Here is a 12,587-nt window from a genome sequence, read left to right on the forward strand (position 1 = left end):
TAATCCAACCAAATTCATTTGAGTTCTTAACACTGCCTGATACTTCATTTATGTGTGTATTGTTACATACATATAAAAAACCTTGTTCCAGCAGTAAGACAACAACCCACATCTCAGTTGAGTGCAGGCAGAAGTACACACAAGGCTGGGGTTGAGAATGACCAGAAACACACTAAGACTTTTGAGCCATGTAAGAGGCAATAGGGCTTCCAGATCCGCCTATGCCACTGTTTTGCCAGTTTCCACTTCCTTCTCTATTTAGCACCTTCCTACTTTAAATTAAAATCTTAATAACACAGCAACAACGTATTTCACTGAAACTTACTGAAGGGATATTGTATTACAGACATAGATGCACTTAACTGGTTCCTCAGCTTACAGTCATTGCAAAACACAGCCACAACCAGTATCATACATGTAGTATTTAGCCAAAAAAACCCACATCAGCAGTGACATTCAATCCCAAAGCAATGCTACACAGTGCAGCAAAACTTCCTCTGGCTGCTCAGACCTTAACACTTAAACTGATACAGAGCATGCTCTAGAAAATTGAAATCACTGCTGAAAAATGGTTTATAAGTAGTACATCCTTAGCCAGAAGAGGCACTTACTTCAAGATGCCCTGGAGAGATCACTGACTTACAGAATGCTAAACCACACACACAGTCCAACAGACCAGAAAATGCTCCACAGCTTCAATATAAAGTAATCTCACTCTGTGAGAATATTTAAGATATCAAATTGGAAGGAAAAATACAAAAGCTCTACAGCTATGCTGAAACGCTGAAAGTACTTTTGTGTATAGTACATATTGTGTATGCCTGCCTAACTGCAGAAAAGATTCATTGATATATTCTCACATTTTTATGGCAGAACTTACATACAACTATGCCGTGAAAACCTTAATAACATTTTCACAGCTGCATTACAATGTAATTCACATCAGAACCTCAGAAGTATGTAATTATTCTATTATTTCTACCTTGCATGTCATTCTCTGGTTATTGATTTATGAGTCAATCTGAAATCTTACTTTGAGGCTTTTTTGCCAACTGTTAATAATACATTACACTTGTGATAAATGCTGTAACAACATAATTTACATTAGGCTTTTACAAACACTGCAAGAAAGCTTGTGATTATTGACAGCACAGCCATTTAGATCTGCTCATTAATCTTGTCTACAAAATCCTAAGCCCAACAACGCATTTGGTTTAAGGAAAGGTAATTTATTACAAAAGAAGTTTCAAAATATTCACCACCTTTTACTTTATTCTCTGGGGCATTAGGTATACTGTAGCCCTCCCATTTACACCTGTGTAGTTAAGTCTGTCATTTCTTCAATACAAATCCCTTGTTTTCAGAGGATTGGGAAACAAGTGTATAGATTAACTACAGTAAAAACGTGCCGTGTAAGTTTGCTATCACACTATTGTTCAGATTAGAGAAAAATAAAAGACAGGTTTATATTTTGTGTGTGAAGTATGACTGCTAATTTAAGATACTTTCAACCCTAGTAACAACCTTTATTTTAAATACAGTCATCCGTATAACTAAACTTCTTCTACATGATAATTTTAAAAAAATCAATACATCATAAAAATCATAAAAGGCAACATTTCACACACAGAAGTAGCATGAGTCTATTGAGCCAGTCCATAGGCAAACTAATTGGAATGGTTACCTCCACAGGATCATTAAACCACAAACCAATAAAGATTTACACAACAGATGCTAATGACTCTCCTACAGAATCCACTACAGACTATTGATCAAAAATCCATTTTAAAATAAATTCCTAAATACATATTCAAAAATAAGTAGGGATGTCAAAATGTTTACTCAATAAAACATAAAGGGCCCTCTGGAGCTATTACTGAGATGCAAAAATATAATTGTACTTTTTAGTGTATCTTTTTATGTGTAGATTGCAAAGTAGTTTACAAAACGGGCTAAGTATCAGCATTACCATTTGGGAATACTGGTATATGGGAAAATGAACCATAGATGGGTTAGGTACGTTCTTTCTTTACTTCAGTAGCAATCACTCCAAATTCACACATATAGAGCAAACAACAGTTTAGGATTTTCAACCACAGGTGTGAAGTGGCAGAGGGAGGAGGAGAAATCCAGCCCCAAATTGGCATGAAGATTGAAAGAGATTGAGAAAGATTAATCTGTTTACTTCTTTCTTTGGGGATGGGGTGGGGACAGACACCAGAAAATTATTCTGAAGGACCTATGAAGAGAAAATAGCAAGGAAATGACACAGCATGACATTTGATACAAAAATACGCACTGGTCTTTAAAAAAAAAACTACTTCTAATCAAAAGCTCCCTCCTATGCCAATGAAAAAAGGCACGTAAGTTTACAATATTTATTAGACAAATTAGCAACTGTTGCCCAGCAATCTTCTTCCCCATGTCCCACTCTCATGAGTTCTGGAAAAAAAGTACCTCCTAGCTGGAACTGGGTAGAATCTAAGTAAATAACCCGTATACCACATACTTTAGGTGAGGCACATAATGCTTTCTAGTTCCAGATCTTAACTGTTTTGAAAACACTATCTATTAATACTGTTTTTACAGATTTTGGACTAGGAACCATAAGAATTGCACCAAGATTAGCATGATGCCAAACTTTTCTTTGGAGGCCCTGTCACACACGAGGCTCCCCAGCCTAGTCACACTGCTAACCACAGCTTTAGGGATCAGTTTCAGAACTACTGCCTTAAAAGCATTGTATACCGACCGCATTTCATTGGATGGAAAGGCACACATGCCACTTCCTGAGAAGTGGACAGAAAGCCTACCCACATGAACAACATACAGTTCCCACAGGAGATCATACCTGGTTGGTTGACTTTGGCAGGCTGCCAGCCACCTACCCAGCTGCTTTCTTATTCCCCCTTCTTAACAGGACTGGTGGAGAAAAAATTCAAAAGCTTGCGGGTCAAGATGTAGACCAAGAGATCACTTATCAATTAGCATCACTGGCAAAACAGACTCAACACAGGAAAAATCAATTTATTGCCCATTAAAACTGACCTGGATAGGGAGAAACAGAGACAAGAACTACAGCAGCTTCCTCCCAACCTCTTTTTCCCCAGGCTCAACTTCAATCATTCGTTCTCAACTCCTCTACCTCCTCCTCCCCACCCTCCAAGTAGCACAGAGGCCACGGGATTATAGTCAGTCCATAACAGTTCCTCTCTGCCACTCTTTCCTCCTCACTCTTGTCCTCTGCTCCAACATAGGGTCCCTCCTATGGGCTGCAGGCACTGAAGACCTGCTGCAGCACAAGTCCTCTGCATGGGCTACAGATCCTTCCAGTAGAACCCACTCCAGCATGGGCTGCGGATGATTCAGGGCATATCCACATGCTCCAGTATGGTCCCCTCCACAGGCTGCAGGGGAATATCTGCTCCTGCAGCTGGAGCAGATCCTTCCTTTCCTTCTCTGAGCTTGCTGTTTGCAGGGCTATTTTTCACAGTTCCTCACTGCTGTACAGCATTTTGCCCTTTCTTAAATACATTTTCCCAGCGGCACCACTTGCTTGGTCACAGCTGTGTCCCGTGGTAGGTCTGTTGCAGAGCCCGTGACCTTTTCTCACAGAGATCACTCCTGCAGACCCCTTGCCACCATAACTCTGCCACTTGCAACCAATATAATAAGGTAGGAAATCCATCTGGGGGAAGCAAATGCCCACCACTGACAAAAAAAAAAAAAAAAAAAAAAAAAATCAAAGCCACCCACCTACCCAATCAAAACCACCCACCTACCCACGCCACACTGAAGTCTACCAAGTAAAATTTTCACTAACGCCAGCAGATGCTGGATCATGCCTCAGGCCTACAAGTAGGTCTACTTCTTAGGCCACTTAAAGTCCAAAATAATCAACTCCACTGCTAGACCAGGGAAAATAAATGTCCTTAAGATGCCCACTAGGTTATTCTGCTGCATCCAAAACATGACAAAGCAGAAGAATAAACCACATTTTTTTCCCTACAATGAAAATGTACTACTACACTACTTAAGATTTACAGCACAGATAAGTGGGGAGGCATCCTTTGCAATTTGATAGAGAAGATTCTTCTTACACAAGTAGCATAATTTATGTACATTTGAACGAGAATGAGAGTCTGTCATTAAACTATAAGAATTTGTATAGGCAGACATGCACATGCCTCTGACAGCAGTTAATGAATAGCAGCAAATCAGTCTTCAATTCATGACAGTGACTTCTGGAGTTAACTGTTCAGCATTCAGATGAGTTTCTAAAACAGGAGACTTACTTTCCTTCTGTGTCAAGCCATAAGCCATGCCAGGTTCCAGCAACAAAAATAGGAACATGGCTTCATCAGCACTGTTCTGGGCACATCTTTCATATACTACATGACTTGAATTAGCAAAGGTTTCAGTAAGATATTAAAAAGCAGAAAATTGGCAACTATGCTTATTAAGATGCTTAACAACTTTTACGATAAGACGATTTTCGGTTATACTGGCAAACTACACTCCCAAAATTCAAACTATGATTTCCTGTGTCAAGAATCTGCTTCAGATGGGATGCCTGTTCATTTCTAGAATGAGAAAAGGAAAAAAAGAAATACAGGGTACACTCCCTTCTGTCCTCACAGCACACAAATTGCTTTGGTTTTACTTAGTATGCCTATAAATTGCATCCTTTGAAACGGGGATTTGAGATTCAAGAGATCTGTCTTTGTCAAAGAAGCTATCCTTTACAGTACCCAACAGATGAAGCCTCTGAAAATGACTGTTTTACAAATTCCTAGGATATAAGCTGACTAGCAAGCGCTACATCATTTAGTTTGATCTATTGTAAGACGCTGCCCTTTAATCACTCAGTGGTCTTGGTACTCAGCCTAGTAAGTTGTGACATTTTAAAACTCAGCACCCGCTCTATCTCACCACACTAGGGTTTCAGTGGCCAATCATCCTGCGCTCATTTGCATTTGTCTAACTTCAATTTCAAAGTTTTTCTCTTATTGTGACCTCCCTAATTAAAGGAAGTACCTAATAAAATCACCTTTTGAAAATACTCTAGCCATTAACCAAGTCATCAGTCTTTTTAATAAGCTAAATTTGTCAAATCTCCTGGTTCCTTCCATAACTTCTGCAAATTTTGAAAACTTCTTTAAACAAGGAAATCAGAATGAGATGCAGTTTTCAAGCACTCGCCTAGAAATAGAAATAAAAATCCCCCAACTATTTAATTGATTCAGGCAAACCAGAGCATTTCAAGAGGAATTCCCATTTATTTATTGCAAGCCTAAATCATTTCAGTAACAAGCCATTAATTTGCACCTCATCCTCCAAGTTCATCAAAACACACAGCTTTGCATTAGAACAGCCTGATTGGACCTAGTGGGTTCATTGATTTGCTGTTCCAACTGAGATTGCCTCATTCCATCCATTTGCACCACAGTTACACATTTGAAAAAAACAAAAAAAAAGTGGCCCATCACACACCATATGAACCTAAGTACCAATCCACACTAGACCATCGCCCCTATAGTAACATTAATTCTGTAAATTTTCAGAGCCAAACTGATAGCTACATTTGATTTTAGCAAAACTCTCCTACTCCCCTCTTCACAGCTGCAAAGTTGATCAAAATATTTCCTGAGCCTGTTTTACAAAATGCTAGAAGCTCCCATGAAAATAGGACACTTGGAAGAACATGGAGTAGAAGAAAGTAATTTGAAACTTAAAGCCCTTTACTAAAAATACTTTCTGCAAGTCATACAGCAGAACGATAATGTATGAGGGTGCAACAAAGGGGCGGCCATGAGCTTGTCTTCACCTACATAAAACTTTTTGGTCCTTTTACCACACAGGGGAATGCGGCCTTATGAAACTTGAGCCAGAAAAGCCTTTACATCATACCGTCTCATTTTGTTTGCATACATACAGAAATCTATCACATACGCTCGAACGGTGCTTTAAAAGCAAATACTGCTTTAAAAGTATACCATATGTGTTCATTCCTCACTATATTAAAATAAACCACTATAAAACACTGAAAAAATCTTTCAAATGGAATATAGAATCTGTCAAGCAGTACTATAGTTTCTGTCCAAATGCTGGTCTATACAGTATAAAAATATCCTAGAAGCCAATTATAAAATACTTACTGTTAACAGGTAAGCGTCTCAAGCTTCATACTACTCCTTAATTCTTTACAATCCAGTGCTATTTTCAGGCAAGTACAGAAGCAGTGCTCATAGTACCAGACAGAAAGGGTAAGAAAAAGAGCAATTCCACACTTAGTGCTTGCTCTTCCCAGAGGATGAGTGGCCTCAACTCCTAATAAAGCCAACAGCAAATGAGGGCACTCAGCAGCTCCTGCAAGACTTCCATTGCATGTCAGGGTCAGACATGCATATTAATATATCCTTCATTTTAGGTATATAATTGCTTTTTACAGCAAAGGAAGGGAAGATACCACCAGTCTTCATAACTAGTTTGGTTTAAAAACAAACAAACAAACAAAAAAACCCCCCAAAAAACAAACGTACCACTCTAAAAATTCATAGTAGGGGTTTGAAATTGCATCTTGAACATTACCCACAATCCCTCATTTAGGTGTGAGATTTTGCTTTCGTTATTCCAATGGATTTGGTGGAGTAATTCTGGATTTAGACCTGTGTATGTTATGAGCAGAATGTGGCCATAGACTATTTACGATTCAGCTAAAGAATATTGATATCATGAAGAATACCTAGTGTTATAGAAGGCAAACAATGGATATTTTTTTCATCTCCACTATTCTAATAATAGTGATATATTTTTTTGTACCTAAAAGCACAATGCCAATAGCTATCAAGAAAAAGGATTACTCAAGTTCTCAGAGATCAGACTAACACATCAAGAAAAGCACTAGGAAAATGAATTACCTTATTTTTCATTAGAAAAAGCAGATTTCCTTTCAGTCGGCACCATCTCTCTCTCGGTTCTGTATGCAAAGAAGTAAGAGATTAATAAAAACAACCTTTTGTCTTCACACATTAAATGCTTCTTAAAGAAGATGCATTAGTTATAAAGGTCAGAAAAGAAAATCATTAACAACCAAAAAAAAGCCAGCTTCACTCAGCAGCTGCCTATGTACAACATGCTGTTAAATGCCACATAACTTCCCAGAAGGTTTCTTCTACTCTGCAGCTGAGAGAATTGGTGACTGCGGCATACACTCAACAGTGTTGTCTCTGCTTTTCTCCCTTTTCCTCATATAGGAGCAGAAACAGCCATTTTAGCATGGAACAGCTTTTGCTTCCATTATTTCAAGAGATGAAATATAACCCTTGCTAAGACACAAAAACATTTATTATTCCCCTTAGATTAGAACACACTAATCTAAATTTACAATTTTCAGGAAAAAAAAAAAAAAAAAGGCAAATCAGTCCTAAATATTTACAGTAACTTTTCTATTACTATTTTACTACACATTTAAAAAGTGCTTAACCAATGAGAATAACAACATTTATGTTTATACACACATGTAATCAAACTTCTAAGAACAGGGAACATTTCAGAACTTGAGGGTCAGTGAGTGAGTCAGAAAGCTTTAACGTTATCCTTCCCAAACTAGCCATTTTTAAAATTGCATCTTTTTTCTTTTATGAAGAACACTTGTGTATATCTATCTGTAGGTACAGATACATATACCTATTATGGGCATTACACATCCAGATCTTACAGTCAAACATGAACTCTTCAGACAAACCCTACAACACTTCAGATAGAAGGAACGTTTTTTACGCAAGACTTCCTCTTTTTTTTTTTATTTTTGATAGGGCATATGAAACCCCATGTCACCAGACAGCAGCCAGCCTCAAATTGCTAAGAAACTGGAAGAACAGCTGTATCCTGAGGTCATGTTCCACAGCTGCCTCTGTGCAGCTCTTACTTCTCTCAAAGCTGGCTGTGACTAGAGACATAATATAGACCAGAGGGATGTCTTGTTACAGTAAATAAATAAAATTATCTTTTCTTCTTGATAATTTTAATTAAGATGTTTCAATAGGGCATGTTTGAAAATCAGAATAGCTTTCTCCCCCCCAGAAGAAAGTGGAAGGTTTAGACCCACAGGCACTGGGACTTACAATAACTACAACCTGGGATTATTTTTTTTTTTAGAAAATGAATTGAAGTTCCTGGATCTTTCCAGACCTACTGAAGTGCAAGAATAATACAGAAAAGAAGGTAATATAATTTTATGCATATCTACCAACTAAGAACGTAAACATAGTTATCAGATCCGAGCACGTTATTTCACAGTACAAGTACAGGACTCTGCTAAAACTAAATTCCATCCTCCAGAACCCTGCAGGCATCAGAAGTAAGGAATCATGTTGCATTCGCACTGCATCTTTTGCTAATAAAAGATATTTTTATGTAGGATTGGGAAAGTCACTACCTTATAAGTGAGAAAAATAAGCAGGTCCAAAGATCAGTCAGACTAATGATGGAAAATCTATCAGTGGATAGCATATACAGTGACCAAAATCCCTCAAAGAGAAATGACCCTGAAGCCTCAAGGAGTCGTAATCTGACTACTGGGAGCTAGAAGGATTTACTGAGCAACACAAACATCCTATAATTGCATAGTTTCTTAAATGCTTCCCTAGAATCTACCACCACTGACCATAGCACAGACGGCCCACGATACTGGGTTAAATGAACGTTTGGCCTGTCTGTGGTCAACCTAAGCCTTCTAGCAGCACTATTAGCACTCAGCATATTTGTAAGCCAAGAAAGATCTAAAACATCCTCATAAACAACAGATATTTACTGGACAGGGCTTGGTAGGCTGCCTATGATGAGAACAGGGAGAGAATCCTGTTGAGAAACCCCAAAGCAGCCAGAAGTGGACGCTCGCTGGTACTCTGTCCAGGAATTTTGCTGCATCCTCCACAGGAAACACTGGCTATTTCCTATAAGAAAGTGTATAAAATATTCTGAAAGCGTGGCACTGAATTTTCTCAGCCCCTTATCATAACTGAGTCTGTGATGGTTTTGCGGTTTGTATTTTTTTCTAACAGAACAAAAGTAAATATCATCAAAATGAAAATCAACTGGTACAAGTGAAAATGAAACAGTCGCTGTTACTGAAATTATTTTATTAGGACTGATTTTACAGCCAAACAGGAGCCAATTCCTAGCAGCTACTGAGGGAAGAGACATTTATGCAAGCTTACTGGAAATTGAAAGGCATTTAAAATATGATCATAAAAGCCTGAAGAAACCTGCAAAGGAAGTGGGAAGTGAGCCATGGAAAAACTACGATAAAAACACAGTTTTGGGGTTTGGGAGGGGCAAGTCCTGAGGAACTAGATATATAAACTTTAAACCATGGCAACTAATGACTGGTGACTAGCAATCCCTAGTAGTAAAAAAAAATAAAAAATCTTTCTTTACAGGAAAAAACAATAATAATAACGCTATGTACTGGGTCTGGCTGAGCCCCATAGCAGCCCTCATAGTGCTGTGCTTTGTATTGGTAGTAGAAAGGTGTCGGTAACACACCAGTGTGTTAGCTACTGCTGAGTAGTGCTCACACAGCTTCAGAACTGTCTCTCCAACATTTCCACCACCACCACCAGTAGGCTGGGGGCAGGCAAGATCTTGGGAGGGGACACAGCAAGGACAGCTGATCCAAACTAACCAACAGGGCGTTCCATACTGTATGAAGTGTGCTTAGATAAAAAGAACTAAGAGAAAGGAGGTAGCGGGGGCATTCCTTATTTCCAATGTCTTCCTGAGCAACTGCTACACATATTGAAGCCCTGCTTCCTGGGAAGTGGCCAAACATCACCTGCTGATGGGAAGTAGAAAATAACATCATTTGTTGTCCTTTGCTTTCACACACACACCTTTTGCTACTGCTTTCATTAAATTGTCTTTATCTTGAGCCTCAATGGTTTTTTCATCCTATTTTCTCCCCCTGCCCCCCCATTCTGCTGAGGAGGGGAGTGACAGAGCGGCTTGGTGGGCACCTGGCATCCAGCCAATGTCAACCCACCACATAACACTAAGAACTGCATACTGTTTCTCAGGTACACGACAAAGGAAATTTGAAAACCTGAGCACACTGAAGAGCTGGCTTTATAATTTTTTCTTTAGAAAGGTATTTAGCACCACTCAAGCATCAGTAATGAGGGAAAACAAAAAGTCTGAAGTGTGTGTGACTAGTGAAACTGTAAGCTGACAGCTGCAGAGAACAAGCGTATCAACTACTGGCAGTTTTCAGTGCAAGTCATTTTTACCTATTAATTTTTCATCCCCGACCACTCTGGAAATCTTCAGTTTTCCTTCTTTGTCAAAACAACCTGATGGTCGCCTGGCCAGCAAAGCCAGATCTTTAGCATTGAATCTCATGGGGTTGCCAGGGAAGAGGATGAAGATGAGTAAGAGATGGAGGACAATGATGATACTAGTGAGTTTGTTGAAGCTGAGCAAAATCTAGGCAGCAACTGAAATATTAAAAACAAAAAGAAAACAAAAGATGCTGCTGTTTATTGCGATTTCCACTGTTGCATACCTCGAACACTGCACTTTCTTTCCATATTATGGGAGCAGTATAAGCAATAGGGAAAAAACCCAAAGTTACACAGGTGACATCTTTTCCACACACACTTTTTAGGAAAGAAAAGTTTAGTTTTACTTTCCAGTATCTCTATAACCCCATGTAGAAGCTGTAATTTTATGAAGTATTTCCACAGTTCATCAGTACTGCTAAAAATGTATTTTGGCTACAGGCATATAAACCACCAGAAAGCATGGGGCAGAGGGAGAGGGGGGGAAAGATTGCCTTGTACCTCCACCTCCTTCACAGGAACAATAATAAAATACAAAGTGTTAGCTGTAAAAGTTCACCACACACTCAAGTATTCCTGTTTTGCTACACTGATGCTGATTAGGACACTAAGTGCTCCCGCTCTGTTCATGGTATATTCTCCAAAAGTTTTCAGTTCTTCTGGAAGATTTTCTTCTGTGTTTTCAGGAAATAAGTTGTGTGGTCTTAATATTCACCCTTCTGTAAAGGCCTCTCTCTCAAAAAAGAATTCTTGGTATCACCCTTATACAATCAAGTAACAGAAGTTTGTCAGATGGCTTTTAATACTCCTATACATTTTAAAAATAAAGCAATTTAAAATAAAGCATTAAAAAAAAAAAAAAAAAGCCCAGTCTTCAGCACATGGGCTTCAGAAGCCAGCTTCTGTCTCTAAATTACAGACCTTTGTTCCTCAGAGGACAGCACTGACACCTTGACCTGGTGGAGAGCTACAACTCTTAGCAATTCCTGAACAAGTTCCTCTCAGCTGTTGAGCTGAAGGACAAGTTACACCTTCTGCACTGAATCTTTCTGCGGGCCCTTTCATTCCTACTTTTCCCTTTATAGTCACTTTCTTTGCTCAACTTTACCCCTCAGTCAATGACTGCTGCTGTGTCCTTTAATTTCCAGTCACCAGACCACAGCTAATTCCAATAGTACTACAACAGTGAGGGCAGACCAAGCTTAACTGTTTACTTTGTACATATGAAACACGACCAAGCCATGAATATGTGCCATGAAATAAATTTATAAGACAAATCTCCAAGTATTTGTTTCCTCCTAGGAAGGTTCTACAACTCTGTGGAGAACTGAAATAAAGCTGAAAGCCCTTTTAAGTTTCCCTTTTGTTATCAAATACCCTTGCAAGCAAGAAAGAGAGTAGTCCCAACCCATATTAAGCAGAAGGTTGCAGTTTCAATTTGTCCATTCATTCCCACATATACACACCTTCTTGGTTTTTTTCCCTTTAGCATCAGCAGCTATACTTCAATTTTTTAAGACCATCTTCATGCCTTTTGACTCCATAATCTTGTTGAAATTATAATCTTATGGTCATCACAGAACCTGATCTGCAATAAGGATGCTGCTGTGACCAAAATGAGCTACTGACTGCAATGGAATCTCCATGCAGGTGCAGCTGGCCACCAATGTTTTGTAAATTGATAGACTACAGCTGTGGAAAGACAAGTCATACAGCACTAACAAAACAGACACTTATACACTGTAATTAATACTACCAGCATATTCAGCACTGAAGACCAAATCTGTCAGGGCCAGGGAAGGGAAAGATACTGGCCTGTCCACAAAACATGAAACCCAGCCACGATGACCCTTACAAAAGTCTTACTGGGGCATACAGGGACTTTGGGACTGTCAACATGTATATTCCTACTATATGCTCTGTATGCTGAGTGGGATAACTGTTAGGTTTGTTTTACAGCCACAGACTGCATTTTTAACAACACAGTGTGTGTGCATTGCATTGTGCAATGCGTGCAATAAGCCTATTTGCTAAAGAAAAATAAACTTGGCAAGGAAAATAATTTTTGTTATCTCCGACTGTGCACTGTTTTGTTATCAGCTGGTCCTCTCAGGCAGATATCTTGCATACTCTTCACAAAGCTTGTTGGTAGCCTTCTTGTTTTAGAGAACAACATTCTAGAAATTCAACTACAACCTACTTGGTTATTAGTTTGTGAACAAATGAGTTCCAGTCCATTTTATAAAC

At 38.9% G+C, this 12,587-nt stretch overlaps 1 protein-coding gene across 3 annotated transcripts in view; it reads right to left on the minus strand.

Annotated features, from left to right (window-relative positions):
* The window catches only part of INPP4B (inositol polyphosphate-4-phosphatase type II B), a 345,506-nt gene that overhangs the window by 293,096 nt on the left and 39,823 nt on the right, over positions 1 to 12,587 (minus strand). For 2 of the 3 annotated variants that reach the window (XM_013303957.3, XM_055797014.1), the window contains one exon: positions 6,921 to 6,979. The exons of the other annotated variant lie outside the window; for it this stretch is intronic. In XM_013303957.3, coding sequence (XP_013159411.3) covers positions 6,921 to 6,932 — 12 coding nt within the window. In that variant the 5' untranslated portion in view covers positions 6,933 to 6,979. The remainder of the gene's footprint in view (positions 1 to 6,920; positions 6,980 to 12,587) is intronic. 3 annotated transcript variants of the gene reach the window in all.

Source organism: Falco peregrinus, chromosome 2 (assembly GCF_023634155.1).
Source record: "Falco peregrinus isolate bFalPer1 chromosome 2, bFalPer1.pri, whole genome shotgun sequence".
Lineage (NCBI taxonomy): Eukaryota > Metazoa > Chordata > Aves > Falconiformes > Falconidae > Falco > Falco peregrinus.